Here is a 15,777-nt window from a genome sequence, read left to right as displayed (position 1 = left end):
TGTCCAAACCCATGCAGCCCTGACTAGGCAAAAAGTTGTTAAGCAGATCTATCCTAAACAAAGGAATGTGTGTTTACCTCAATTTACCATATAAATAGTAAACAGAGGGCTTGAAACTGCAAAAGAGGGAAGTGGCAAGAGACAAAGCAAATCTGCATTTCAGTACACATAGGGGAGAAGAAAAAGCATGGAGCCATTGGAATCTCATCACCTTCTTTACCATTTGAATTAATTTTTCTATAAGGGGTAATCCTCAACAGAATCCACTTCAAAGGGTGACTGGACTATAAAAGTGAGAGGCAAAAACACCCCCAGGCATTTCTTCTACTCTCTCTCTATCTCTCTTTTCCACCTAAGAAGACAAATGAACCAGCCCTTTGACCTTTGTGAGGGATTCTGACCTGAGAATTTGCTCAGCAATGTTGCTGAGAACATATGGTAAGGATTTTACCTTGAACCAAGTCTAGCTTGTAAAGTTTTATCTACTGGATAATGTTCTATCTTTATTTCTCTTATAATCATTTCTGACTTTAATACCTTGTACTTGTACTCATTTAAAATCTATCTCTTTGTAATTTAATACACCTTTTTAAAAAATCAAAACGAATCCAGTGTTGTGTGTAAATTGAACTATTTGGTAACTCCAGTTAAAATAGCCAACTGTTGAATATTGACCATTTAGAGGTACAACAGACCTCTAATATCTGAACTGCCCATGGAGGGCTGGATGGTGCAGAACACACGTTTTGGGATGTGTTCAGGATTGGGAGTTGGTTGGGGCCACCTGCAAGTAGTAATGTAGGGCTGGTGGAAGTCAGAGTGTGACTGGAGTATTGCTGACAGGCAGCTGAAATCAAAGCTGCTGGGCAAAGGCGGTAGCTATACACAGACACTCCGGGTGTGACCTGCACGCTGTTAGGTTATTTATGAGCAGTCCAGGGTTGGAGCTACAACAGCAAAGCATTGTGAGGCAGCCAGGGTTATGAGGCAGGTGGTGATATGTTCCCTCACTGGTCTGCAATGCACCCTGATATGTGACAGGGATTTTAACTCAATACATTCATCTGGGTACAATGCAGCTGAAAAAATTCATTGAGGTACAGCTGAACCCATAAATGACATTACTTCCCCCCCATCACAGTTCAGGGCAACTGCACCTGCTTTTCCTCTCAGTGGTCCAACAGGGGACCTACTTTCAGATTCCAGCTCCCTAGCTGTTGTCTTTCTTGGGTGGAGACACGCATCCCTCTCCTTTCTGATCAGGGTATTTCTAGGATGCACATTTCCTTGCCTTCACTGTGTATTTCCCAACACAGATAGGTTGCTCCAGGCTGTGTACTTTCTTGCTTCTTCAGAGCCGTTAACAGGTGTAATTGCTACAATTATAAGATATCACAGAGCACTTCCTACACAAGCCTACTTTATTTAATGTAAAAGCATTACAGAGCAAACATATTTAAATACCTACATGCATGCTACTAAGCTTGCCAGAATTAATCCCCAGCCTAAAATGGATTCTGGCAGGAGCAGGCCTTTAAACCTCCCACCGCCAGGGGGGATTCCTTGTGTTTACCAATTCATCACAGCTTCAGTTTAGAACAAGCCCTCAGTTTTATGAGGTCTCAGTAGGCCTAGTCCTTCCAACCCTATCCTAAGAATTAGGGCCCTTTATTGGCTGGATCAGGAAGTAGGCCCTGAGTCAGTTTGAAACCAGGCTATTTATCCAAAAACTGTTTTTTGTCTGTTGGTCCCTGCGGAATCCAGTTAGAACTAGTATATATGTACCCCTCCAGAGGCGTGGCTTCAAAGGGTTGATAATGGAGGAAGTACAATAGCATCCCCCCTCTCTATTAGAAGATGCTAGTACATTAGCATCCTTGCCCCTCACCTTCCAGGATCTCTTCATTGCTTTCACAGATGTTGTGCTAAATACAGCAAGCACTTATCCCATGGGGCACATAATGATGAGAAACATCTCGTTTTACCAAAAAGGCACTGCTAATTGAGAGAGCTTGTAAGGATTGCTGTGAGGTGTCCTCCCGCCACCCTTCAGTCTTCCAAACACACACTCCATTGACATTCTGCAATTGCTCAAGGTAAAATTCAACCACTCCTTTCTCTTGTCCTGCTGTCTAGTGAAAGGCTTAATAACTCCATGAATGTCCGTAGTGTTCTAGGAAGCAAACGCTCCCTTGCTCAGTTCTGCAAACGGGCCTGAATGTATAAACATCCTGGCATAATGGATAACTCAAGGCCACTCTACATTAATGTTAGTGACTTTTACACAGTGATCTCGGGATTAGGTGCCTAATCCCAGTTTCAGCTTCAGTTTTCACAAAACTCCTGCCAAACCCTGTAGGTGCCTAAACTCACTTGGAACTTAACTTTTCAAAGTAAAAATTTCCCTAGGTAAAAAATTCCCTATTTTTCAGCCTCTGGGCATGTTCCCTGCTGCCTCCTTCTGGGCATCTGGATGCCAATTTCCCATTTAAACCCCAGAGAGATTCACAAACTGGGGAAGATAGGCATTCAGCCGCTTACATTGTGTGTGGGGCCCAATCCAGTAGGTATGCTCAGAGGTTGTCTACTGGATCAGGTCCCATTCAAAATCCTATCAGAAAATGAGGAGGCGGTGGTGCTGACTTTCTGGCTTCAACCTGAGTGGTTAGAGACCTCGCCTGAGATGTGGGGAGAGGCAGGAATAAAGATTGAACCAAGGTCACCAACTTCTCAGGAGAAGGCTCTAACCATTACGCTATAGGACATTTTGATGTGGGGCTCCCTCTGTCTCTGCTGTCAAAGTTGTTCCACTGTGGATAAAAAATTAAAGAAGCAGGGGGATTGGACATGGGTCTCCCACCTTCCATGTTAGGGCCCTAACCAATGAACTACAGAGTCATTGTTGCTCACTGTCTTTGGCCCAATGGCTGTACTGGTCCTGTGGATGGTTCCTGTTTGTGGATTAGAGGCAGAGATAAGTGCCTCCTTGCAGCCTGGATGTAGGTGCTTAGCTCTGAGATAGGAGCAGGGCTTAGCACACACTCCTCCAATAGACATCTTTCATTGGCTAGTTTAGGTGGCTGCACACCTAGCATGCTGGCTTTTGTGGATCACATTATTAGGTGCCTCTCTCTCCCCATTCATTGTATAGGGAGCCACCTAACTTGGCTAGGCACCTAGCCACCTAACTTGGCTAGACAGTGGCTAGACACCTAACTTGGCTTTGTGGCTCAGAGTGTTGTTCCTGTGATTTTTCTAGGTGCCTAAAAATTAGATGCTGTGACACTCAGCATTGCAACACCTAAGTCCCTTTGTGAATCCCACTCTAAGTCCCAATTTTTCAGAAAAACAGCTAATTATTTTCCTTCATAGCTGTTAGGAGCTAACACTTCTGGATGTTAGAACTCTCTCTCTCTCTCTGAGGTAGAAACCTGCTTTTACCATCTTTGGCTCTTACCAGAGAAGGCAGAGTGAAGCTGCATGAGTCTGTGTAATTATATTATATAAAGCTAAAATGTTTTTTCTCTCTCTCCCTCCATGAATGTATCAATTCTGCAGCAATACTCTAGCTCCACTGACTGATCTAAAGTAGGAATTGGTGTCTCCTGGAAATGCTTCCTATAAAAGTTACTGTACTGAAATCTTCACTGAATCTTTCTCTGTTATTAATGTAAGTTCAGTATGTTTTGTTTATGTGGATGACAATTTACACTGTCCTTTTTCTTACAGATTTCCACTAAATTTTACTGTTTTATGGTTGCAAAATGGATTTGCTTTTCTCAATATTAATTTTATCATTATTATTACTATTACAGAATGATTAAAAGAAGAAATACAATGATGCTGATTCCCTTGAGAGTGAATGGGATCCTGTCAACATATCAGGAAGCCAGACGCTAAGACCACCCAAATGTCCACAAATTTAAGCAACCCTACCTCTGTGAACCCTTGAGTGATTTTGAGAAAGGCATTTAGTTAAAACCTTCTTCCCCCTCCATCTTCTTCTTCTGTAGGTAAATTAAGGGCCAGATTGTGAACCTGTTCCTCACCTCAATAAATAGTTACTGACATGAGTATTTCCATTGATTTTAATGAGATTGCTTGTGAAGCGTTCACAGTCTGGTCCTAGAATTAGATTATAATGAGTTTAGCAGTCCTTCATTTTACTTGATCTAGGTAATTGGTATAGTTTTATAATTTTTCAATATATTTGGTTCACTTTCCAACTAGCCAATCAACAGGGGAAAAAAGCTATTTTATAAATCCCCAAAATAATTCATTCCATTGTGTGAAATGTAAAGAAATTTTTAGAATTATTACTCTAAACAGAAAACATATCCAATAAATAGCTTTATTTAATTTAGACTACAACTACTCAGAAACACAAATCTATTTCTTTATCTATGGATGGAGTAGCTGAAAGGGGAGTTGTGAAAGTTGGAAAGATATACTGCATATTTGCACACGTGAGACACAAATTACACAGGTGTTTTTAGTATTTAATGAGAGAGAATTACAAGAACATTAAGTGATTTACTGACAGTGTTCCAAACTTTTCAGTACAGGCCTTCATTTCAGTATTCCAATTCATTTGTTTTCTTTTTTTTTTAAGACATCATCAATTTATCATTGAAGTTAAATAGTAATAACATAGCTCAGTGGTTGTTTTGAACTGCACCGTATTTTATAGTTTTGAGTCTCACTAATCCACATCATTGCAAACTACTCTGTGTTGTTCAGAATTATGTATATAATATGCTGCAACACCTACTTGTCTGTGCCTGGGTGGAACAACCAATAAGATATGGATATAGACACATTTTGACAATATTTGTATTGCCATTTAATACTTCAACTGTTCCATTAAATGCAAAATCATTAGAGCTTTTCAGGGCTCAGTCTTTCTATTCTTCATCTGCCCCAAGGGAGTTGGCACAAACATTTTCTAAAAGCCATTGCTCAGCATGGTGTGTAGACTCTGAAGTGTCTATTCAAATCTATCCTTGGTTTTATACCACTCTCATCACCATGGTATCTAAGTCAGTGACCGGATAACCAAATCTGTCACTGCAACAGACGTGCTTTCCTACATGCTGTGCCCCAGCTTTATTTTCCAGGCATGGTTTAGAAGAAATATATTGAAACACAATGGCTCAGAGTCCTTTTACATTTATCAGAAGACAAGATTTTCATGCTGGTGCTAAAGCTGTTCAATCAATTATGCTCAACTGTATTCACAATAAATGTGCCTACTAAACTATATAATAGAGTATTTTTAGGTTGCATAACTCATTTTCACAATTACCATTATTAACATGAGGTCGTTACAGTCTTCCTCTTCTTCTCTTCCACATGATAGCAGAGTCTGTGACCATAGTGAATTTCTTGAAATGAAAGTTATTTTGGAAATGGCTGCTTGATGTCACAAGTGAATTCCTAAATTACCTCTCCTGATGCCCTGTGATTATCATATGTCACATAGTAAGCCTATGATGAGACAGACTGAATGATCTGACATTTCCTGATCCTATGGTAAAATAGATCACAATGTAATTAACAACAGCAGTGCATTCACTATTTTCAATCAACTGAGCAACAGAAGCAACTCTCCCAGCGCTCTGTCCATGCTGTTATTTCTCTTCAACAGGGTGATTCCCTGAGTGAGGCAAAGAGCCTGTCTCCCCAAGTAGAGTCTTGTAGAGCCCTGTCGCAAACTCACTGCACTGGCTGCTTCATCTGCGGGGCCACAGCATTTCCTTCTATGTGGAATCCTGTAGGTGGCATGTAAAGCTTCAGATGTCATAGCACTCAGCTGTGTGATCTTGTAAACTACATTTCACCCAGCTAAGAAAACTCTTTACAACGGAGGGCTCACTTGTCCTTTATTGGTACCATGGTGCTTTGGAAAAGCAAAATGTCTTCCAGTTGCACAGACAAGGCAGAAGTTGTCTCAGAAGTTGGTCCAATAAAAGATATCACCTTGTCTCTCTAATACCCCCCCACACCACTACAACAACACTGCATTTCAGTTGCACTGGCACTGTGCACCCTTGTAAGTGTAGCCTACTCTTGCTGAGTAGGGGGTGAAACTTATAAAGCCCATTGGGACACTGTGCATCTCCAGGAGAGTAGGGACAGCTGGCTGCCTGCCTGCCTGCCTGCCTGCCTCTCCTGCAGACTACTCAAAGACAGGCTTTTTATGCACCCTCTGCCACTGAATTACCCAGGCTGTGGCTTTAGTGGTAACTCAGAAAAAATTAGAGATCATCAACCTCAGCTAAGCTTTCTCCCCAAGCTTGGTTGTTCCTACGGTTTCCTTGCAAGACCTCCTGTCCTCCAGCCAGTAGTTCCCCCTGCCTCTCTGAGGAAAAATTCCAGCCACTCATATATTCTGGATGGAGTTGACAAGACTTTTTTTGCTGCTATGGCTCAGCACTATTACCCTGCCTTTTGATGCCGGGTTTATTGGGATAGTTCACCAGAGGAGCCCTGCGACCCTAGGGTCTGAACTCAGCCATCTTGCTACAGAGATATACCATGCAGTGCTGACCAGGATTGCCTGGGTAGGTATATAAAATATGTTCCCAGCTGATCTTTGGTGGCAAGATTCTTTCTAGCAGCTGAACATACAAGTTGTAAGATCTAGGAGCTGTACCCTGAGCCACAGCCAGACGTCAAACCCACAGTAGCTCCCAGTCGTGGGTTCAGTGTGACCCCTCAAAGCGTTAATATTCTCGACAGACCGCACCACACCCTCGCGCCTGCCATTACTGCTCCTGGTGATGCTGACACACGCATGCAACTTGCAGGCATGAGGGAAAGCAGCAGGGATGTTTGTGATACCCAGGGGTAGGCTTCGCAAGAGCACTTAAAGCGCTGCCTCTGGGAGCTGTCTCAATGTGCTGAATCCGTCGTGAGGCGGGAGAGAACTGCGTAAAATAATAATAGGGGGGCGGGCGGAGAACACTTGTTAAAAGCTCCCCAATGTATTGCATACGGCTCGAGCCGCAGCTTCTCCCTCTTCAGGGACCACATGATGTGCCACTGCATGGAACCCTTTGAGAAACACATTCACACGGGCGATTGGTGTAAAACGGAGGCAGCGTCAGAAACCCCTTCATGGACCCGAACCCGTTTAATGTCTTCATGCCCCCATGTCCCAGGAAGGGCTGAAGAGAGTTTCAGGGCATTACTTCCCACCGCCGGGTTTATCGGGGCAGCGAATTTGTTATGTCCACGCCCGCCGCCCGCCCCCCGGCACAGGTCCGTGTAGATTTCATTCTTTCATAAGCACAGCCTGTGATTTTCGGGCTACTTTGTCAAGGTCCATCATCGTTGCAGGGTTTGTCTCTGTTAGGTCTTTATTACGGCTTCCCCAACAAGCGGAGAGCGTGCCGCTGAAAGTTATCTGGATCGGGGCACCCGCGATCCCAGTCTCCTGGCTGCATTACAAAAGACCCAAGTCAGGCAGGTGGAAATGAAAAGGATCCTCGTCCTCTTGCCCCCCGCAAACGGCTCAGCCTCCCTTCCTCTTGATGAGCTTCCAGCTGATTGAGGCTGGGGAGGGGAGGGGGAAAAAAAGAGTCGTGGCAAGCGTGTGCAGCAGCCAGCGGCGGAGCGAGCCTCCGCCTCTCCCTCTCCCCTTGCTTGGACCGACCCCCGCCCTGCGGCCCTGCGGCCCTGGGCTCGCTGCCAGCCGCGACCTCGTTGTTCCAGCGGGTCTCAGTGTGGAATTGAAGGTGAAAGAAGGGGGGCGGGGGGAGGAGCAGCCAGCCAGGGGCGGGCGGGGCGGGGCTGGCGCTGGAGGGGGAGGAGAGAGAGGCGGGAAGGGGGCGGGCCGGGGAGGGGGTGGGTGACACGCACGCGCGATGGGACCTCGGGGAGAGCCCCACGCGGGAGCTCCCAGAGCCTCGGCAGCGGCTCTCAGTTGAGCAGCGACTAGGGGGGCTTTGGCTGGAGCCAATGACGAGTGGCTGAAGCGGTGGGTTGGAGGCGCTGCACGGGCCCGGGCGGCTCTAGGAGGAGAGCAGCGGCCGCTCCCCGAGCTGCCATGGGTTAAGGGGCGAAGGAGACCCGCGAGGAGGAGGAGGAGGAGAGGGGGGAACAATAAACCTGCGGCTGCCGCCGGTGCGGAGCGCGCGGCTCCTGCTGCTGCCGCCCGAGGGCGCGGAGGGATGCGGGGCGCGCCGAGCTGATCCCGGACTGCAGCCGGAGGGGAGCCGTGCAGTGGCCGGCGCGGGGCGGGGAGGAAGAAGTGAGGCGAGGGGGAAGAAGGTGGGGTGGATGCTTTTTGCCGCTGCCCCGGTGTTGGAGCGGCGGCGGCGGAGGAGCGATGATCGCAGAGTTGGTGAGCGGCGCCCTGGGGCTCGTCCTGTATCTGAACACGCTGGGGGCGGATTTCTGCTACGATGACAGGTAGGTGGCGCGGGGGGTGGGGGGAAGCCGCGCAGCCCGGGAGCCCCCAGGGCAGCGCGCGCGCTGAGAGCAACTTGGGCGCAGCCGGCAGGAGAGCGCAGCACGCCCGGGCCGGCTCTGCGCGCGTGGAGCCCCCGGCGCTCCACTCCCTCGGGGCGCTGACCCCCGCTCCCTTCCCAGCTCCGCTCCGCGCTCCCTGGCTGGCGGGGGTGGGGGGACGCGCTCACCTGTTGATGGAATGGGTCCGGCAGATCCTTCGTCTACAGCGGCCTCTTTAGAGTTAAATGCATCCCTCGCTGCTGCTTTGCCTAGTTAGCATGGGCTCTGCCTGCCACAGACCAGCCCCGCGGTGCCCAAAGCGCCCCGCTGTCATGACTCGTGCAGCTCGAGTTTGTTTCTTCTAAACAGGGACTGTAGCAGCGGCAAGAATAGCGACTAGAAAGCCGTGCAAAAGAGGGGTGGGAGGGGGCAGCCGGCGAGCTGGGTTTCGTAATGAACTGCTACTTTCTCTGCAATTTCGCCACCTCCTCCGCTGTTCGCCTGCGCTCAAGTTTTTGTGATCGGCAATCTCTGCTGGGTGGGCGCTGACTGCATGAATGGTGTGTGTCCGTGTGTGGCTCCACGTCTCTCGCGTGTGTGTGTGTTGCTTACTATAACAAACGACCATTAAAACGATGTAACTGGGAAGGATGGGCCGGCTCCGTAAGAGAGCTCGACCCTCCAATGATTCCTCCTGTTTCCGTGGCACACTGATTTCCGGAGCATTTGACAGTTCCCGGACACACAATCAGTATATTAGTAGAATAACGATCGCTGCTTCTTTAACTTTGCACTGTACTTATGGCAGATGCACGTTGGGGGTGTGTGTGTAATGCCCTCTGAAGATCTGATGAGCGGCGCTTCCCGAAAGCATTTAGCTTTCATTTTCATTGTGCAGCTTTAGTTTGTGTGTTCTAACATTCCTTTATGCTAATTAGCAAAGATGAAGTCCCTGGGGCTTGAAGTTGTCCTTTGCATTCGGGTTAGTTTGGGCAGCTAATGAGACCTGAACTGTGTTGTCAAAGAAACTGCATCGATTGCTGGAAAATGTCACGGTTGTGCTGGTGTCTCTACCTATTTCTTTCCTAAATGTACTTGTGTTTAGAAACTGATGAAAAGCTCCATGAGCAATTAGGGAACCTTCCAATTTGTGCCTTTTCCGGTGACTTAATCTTATTACAATTAAAACAGATGCATAATTAAAATATATTAGGGAGAACAGCACGCCTGGCTAAACTTATTAACCGTCCTGGGGTGTTTCATGCTCTATTGAAATTGAACTATCCAAAAAGTGAGCATAGATTTACTTTGACAGCTTTTCATCAGCTCTCTTTGCTTTGGAAAGTGAATCAGTCCTCTGGGTTAGGGGGAGCTGGTGCCCGGGATTCAGCAGAATGGCTTTATGTGGAGCGATGTTGCTTGAATCCTATCTAGTTGTAACTGGCCACCAAAGTGAGTCCCAGTCCTAGACCAAACCAAACTTAAAATGTGTCATAGGTCAGCGATTCTTGTTTCATATGCCCTTTTAGATTACACAAATCGGCAACAAAAAGTTTCAAAGTCAAAGGGAATTAACCTTTTGGAGCTTTTATTAAACTAGGGTGTGTGAGAGGACAAGATATGGGGGGAGGGGGAGACAAAGGCAGAGCTATTGCGGGATAACTTGTTCCAAACTTTCAACCACATTAATGGGAAGAGAAAGGATCCGTTTTGGCTTTGATTAGTCAATTGCCTTGGGAAATAGTCTCTGTACTGGAATCAATTAATTATTGAATTTGGAATTTTTTTTGCATTCTCTTTCACATGACACCTGCCATAGCTTTTTGCATTCTCTTCTCATATAGCACCTGCTATAGTTAAGGGTCTACCACAGTTTTCAGAATAAACCCCTTTTTCGAGGGTTGCTACTATAATGCTAAAACTGAATGCCAAGTTTCAAGCATGATCCAGCCTCTTAGCCCCTGAACATTTATGTTACAGTTTCAGACTGTAACCATTCAAACTTTAATCCTTCAGGTCAATTACATATATTTGAAGAAGTTCTGTACCCTAGTTAAAATATTCTAGTTTGTCAGCCCTCCAGTTTTATACAGCAATTTTTGTTTGTTTTAATGCCAGAAGAAAAAAACACATTTATTTTGAAATGTAAGGTCTGATTTAGCTTAAGTGAAAGTGGGGAATTTTTTGACACACTGACGCTAGGAGTATTGGAATATTTATGTGAACCTAAATAGCATTTGTTGCAAAACTGGGTTGTTTAAGGACGTGTTGTAAGCCTTTACTTCTGCTGGCTAGTTCAAATTAGCTGAGATTGCAATGTCATTTGAAATACTACTTAACATTATTGATGTGGAGATCCAGGTCTCTGATCTTACTATAATTGTGCCTTAATGCCATTAGAAAATATTAGTGGTGTTTAATTGCAGACTATCTCTGAAAGAATGGAAAAGATAATCACATGGCATCCTCTTAACATGAAACTCACAGGATTTAAATTAAATTCCAAAATACGGTTTGTTTGTCTTTAGCTTTTAAATAAATTACACGCTTCTAGTAGTTGTAACTAAAACACAGCTATTCACTGGGGTGCACTGAACTCCAATTAATGACAGTTCTGTACTGTAGGTCATCTAATTAGCACATTCTGAACTACCATATTGAAAGGGAAAGGAAAAACGAATGTTGCAAGATAGTAATAGCTTTTCCTAGTTCACCAACATATTTAAAAGTGGGATTCTCAGACCTAAAATAGTCTTTTAACTGTAATTGCAGAATGGCACTGCCCTACAGGAACCTACTTGAAATGTAACACTAGAAAAGGAGGTCAGTGTTGGAACTGCAGGACACAGCACCCCTGTGGTAGATGGATCATGCTTCTAACTTTGAGTGAATCAAGATTGTGCATTTAAGCTTGGAAAGTGTAAGTTTGTTTCAGGGGCAGCATATTACCATAAGTTTTTCTGTTTCCTTTTCCACTACTTTGAAATTACATCAGACTCTGTTCCTATATATATAGTGATCAAACTTCCTATATAAAGGGTATCTGTAATTGCTTTCTGTATTTTTTTTAATGTAGGTTGGTTAAAATTAATAGGCATTGTAAATACTATTTATAGCAAAATCAATTTCCTTATGGTAAAACTAAATATTTTAGAGGGTTCATGGCACCATATCTAAAACTGTGCACGATGGGGATATAACAAACTGACTTATTCTAAGCTTTATTGTTTTATATCAAAGGGCTCAATATTTCTTTCTCCCCGCTTACACTCCATTCACCCAATTAAATTGAAATTGAATTTAAAGTCTTTGGTTAAGAAATAGAGTAAGAAAATCTGTACATCCCTTCCTTTAATCATAAATCCATGTAATTTATGTGAAGTGTCCTTGAAAGCTAGACTTGTCTGTGGAACATTAATAAGGAGAATGAACACATGTTGGTTTTCTTTTGGTTCAGATTGGGTATTGAAAACTTTGAATGAAATAGTGGAAACTAAACCCCAGGGCCAATATATCGGAGGGAGTCCCACTCTTCACCGGTTTTTTAAATTCCTCTCTAATCCCAGAAAATTCAAATGATCCATTCAGAATTTACAAAAACAAATTTCTTTTCCTTCCCTCCATGGTAATTTTCCTAAAGGGTCTTGATGTTTCTAAGCTGTGTCCTGAGATCACTTGGAAAAAGACTCTCTTCATCTAGAAAACAAGATCAATATTTTTTTCCACATTATATCCCTTTTTGACTAGTTGATCATTAGGAGATAGGAAGAAAATTATATGAAAGAACAAGATAAGTGGGGTGTATAATACTAAAATGTTTGTGTGATGCCACATTGAGCTGACATTGCTGGTTAACAAAGGTTTAGCTGAGCAAAATCAGTTGGAACTGATAAAGCTGGGCTGGGGGAATGCAATTTCCACGACTGAGCTGTGTTGAAGATTTCCTTGCTGTTTGTTACCATGTGTTAAATCAAGTTTCTCGCCGGATTAAGGGGGCTAATTTCCAGTCAATGCACATGAAATTCTCATTCATGGTAGTGAGAATTGCACTCAAATGTACTAGTATGACAGGGAAGATGTCTATGGCTGCGATTAGACTAATGCACTTCCACAATTGCTTTTGCTTGCCCACTTGTGCTGGACCTTAAATTGCAGTTTTTATTTAACTGGCTACTGGATGCTTTGTTTTGAAGCTGTAGTCCTTGGTGTGACTTGTACTAACTAAGATAGGTCGTCAGTGTACAGCTGGGGTGTCGAAGATTTAGTGCTTCAGGCACCTGAGGTTATACATAGTTACAGTGACCATTTCATAAACAACGCATCCATTGAAGTGTTTTTTCTCTTCTACCAAATACTTGAAGAAAGGCTCACTTTAAGGACAGAACTAGTGTGATCTTTTGACCTTAAGTGATTAAGTGATTCTGTAGACCATTTGCAAAACTGGTGCATTTGAAATATCTACAATTTTTTGTTTAAACAGATGTCTTTTGCCATTCTTTTGCATAGACAGATGGAATTCCATTGTTCACCCTTATTTACAATAGTTATCTTAGACAAATGTAGACTGCACACTGTCCACAAGTTTTACAATCTTGATTTATAAGTCAAGAAGTTAAAGTGAATTAGTTACATGAGGAGAAAATTCTTTGTGAGGTAGCCTTTTTATGAATGAATCACCTGGGGGAAAAAACAATTTGTATGCATGATAGAAGGTATGTTTCCTTTATTGCGTAGGGTGGTTATTCAATCAAATAAAATGCAATGGACCACATTTTTAGTTTATGCTCTATTCTGTTTAGTAAGCACAAATTGAACTGCCATGTTGATGGGCAGTGATTTCAAACAGCTCTCTTCCACATCTGCTTAATGCTCCAACTTCTGCACATTTAAGATATTTATTCTGAATCTGAAACTATTGTACAATTTAAAATTAAGCTGAATCCATACACTGTTGCACAGCACCTCTATTGGGACTGCCACTTGAGATTTAATCTAGCAAGTGACCCAAATACATGTACTGGAAGGACAAGTATAAGTGCACAAGGGAAAATTGCTTGCCATCTGTCTCTTAGTTGATCTTTATGTATATTGGATTATTAATTTACAATTGTGATTTTTAGAACCCTTTGCCCTTGTCATCTACACTTAATTTTTCAGTTCTAATGCACTCCTCTGGAAGCTCTGAGGTTCCTGCTGCTATAATTCTCAAATGGCTGCAACCTATCAGATTCCAACAGTGGGATTAAGACAGAGGGGGGAGTCATATAATTTATCTTCCTAGCCCCCTTTTCTTCTCCCTGCTGCTCAGCTCGCTAAATGTGCTTATTTAAAATGGTCATGATGATAGCAGTTATTTGACGCTCTGGCCTTTAACACATTGATAGAGGCGAATGTACTCCAGAACAGATGTCTGCATAATCTCAGCTAAGGAGGATACCCATTTTTAAGGTGGTGTAATTAAAACCAACCAAGCAAACAGAACACCTGATCATGAAGCCTGATGAATCTATTACGTTAACATTTCTCATATTATTCCATTTTCCAATGCTAACACACAGTGAGCTCTATCTTAATGTTTTTTGTTTGTTTTCAAGCACTATGCATTGAATGAGTCATCTTTGATTAAGCAACATATCTAGATATTCATCATCCAGGAAGAATGACATCCATGACTCTTTAGTAGGGATGCCATGGTATAGACTCAGAAAGTGAATTGCTGTTTGGCATTCCTATACATCACAATATAAGAGGCAAATTTGCTGTATATTTATTGAGAACCTGAAATCAGGTAAGGCATGAATACAGTCTGCCTCTCATATCTAGTCCATGGTGGATGACTGCCTGTTTCCAGATTTGATAAGACTCTCTGTATTGTAGTCATTGGGTAGTTACCTCTCATCTTCAGGAAGCTCATCCCACTCATGGTAGAGTCCCAAATTCAAGTAATCTAGCTTCTCCTGCATTCTCCATGTGTGCTCAATGTGCTTTATGGAGTATTAACTTCAAGTGCTTGAAGCTTGCCAGAGTGGAAGCCATTCATAAGGATCAGAAATCCATTCTATTTCTTGAACAGCTGATACATCTGTAAGAAAGAAGTTCTAATTTAGAACTACCTGTGCCCCTTCTTCTTCCTCACCTGGAGGTTTGACTTTCTCTTTTATGCCTCTTCTAACTTTGGGGTCTCTGAGGTTGCTTGTGGAGCAAGATTCCAGATTCATGGAATTATGCCTCTAGCTTCCATGTGCTTGCTGCTGAAGCTCTAGGTTCAATTGTCTTGGTGACCTATGGTGGAGATTGTTACAAACATACAGTCAAACTACAGGTAGGAAATAATAATTTTGAACACAGAGAAAGCTCTTTCACTTATTTAACTTGTCCAGCATTTGCTTAAAGCATACTCACACCCATTAAAACTCAATACTCTTCTGTGTTAGCTTGGTCAGTGAGTTTTTCTATTAGTTTTGTATTTCTCCATTATATGCATTTACAGATTTGTCAGAATTTTTATTCTTTAAAAAAGCAGATTACTGTACTCCTTTCAAGAGGCTGATTTGTCTTGCGTACCTCAAGTTCCACCTCACTTAAAAACTACTTGCTTACAAAATCAGACATAAAAATACAAGTGTGTCACAGCACACTATTATTGCAAAATTGCTTACTTTCTCATTTTTAACATGTAATTATAAAATAATTGATTGGACTATAAATATTGTACTTATATTTCAGTGAGATACTTACCATATAATAGTATATAGAGCTGTACAAATAAGTAATTGTCCATATGTAGTTTTAGTTTGAATTGATTTTGCTAGTTCTTTTTATGTAGCCTGCTGTAAAACTAGGCAAATATCTAGATGAGTTGATGTACGCTGTGGAAGACCTCTGTGTACCCTCAGGGGAACTTGTACCCCTGGTTGACAACCACTGCTTTAAAAAATAAAAAGTTACCTTTTTATTTTTTTTCATTTTGACTTTTTTCCCCAGTAGTGGTAGATTAAAAGATACAGGCATTCTATCTGGAGTCTCAAATTTTATATTGGTTGTCCTATATCTTTTGGTTATGGACATCCTGGCCTCTAGCTTGTTGAGGTGGTTTTTGGAATGCTTCTTGATTGTTGATCTCTGTTGCTGGCCTTTGAGGTTTGGCAACTTTTTGAATTGCTTGTGCTTTCTTGACCTGCATGATGGTCACATGTATTCTACTTACCTGCCCTCAAAGATCTGAGCATATTCTGTAGTAGAGCTGTTTATGCCGACAAGACGCTATGCAGTACTGCAGGGTTTCAGTCCACCTCTAACAGTTCAGGTTCTCAGGTCATGTTT

At 43.1% G+C, this 15,777-nt stretch overlaps 1 protein-coding gene across 2 annotated transcripts in view; it reads left to right on the top strand.

The window, feature by feature from the left end:
• Positions 1-7,907: 7,907 nt before the first annotated feature.
• Positions 7,908-15,777, top strand: part of TMTC2 (transmembrane O-mannosyltransferase targeting cadherins 2) — a 330,806-nt gene continuing 322,936 nt past the window's right edge. For both annotated transcript variants that reach the window (XM_067559871.1, XM_067559869.1), the window contains exon 1: positions 7,908-8,415. In XM_067559871.1, the coding sequence (XP_067415972.1) occupies positions 8,333-8,415 (83 nt within the window). In that variant the 5' untranslated portion in view covers positions 7,908-8,332. The remainder of the gene's footprint in view (positions 8,416-15,777) is intronic.

The sequence above is a fragment of the Emydura macquarii genome, unplaced genomic scaffold (assembly GCF_026122565.2).
Source record: "Emydura macquarii macquarii isolate MOO-44397 ecotype Brisbane River unplaced genomic scaffold, CSIRO-AGI_Emac_v2 contig_2205, whole genome shotgun sequence".
NCBI classification, from domain to species: domain Eukaryota; kingdom Metazoa; phylum Chordata; order Testudines; family Chelidae; genus Emydura; species Emydura macquarii.
This window is presented reverse-complemented; position numbering and strand designations above follow the sequence as displayed.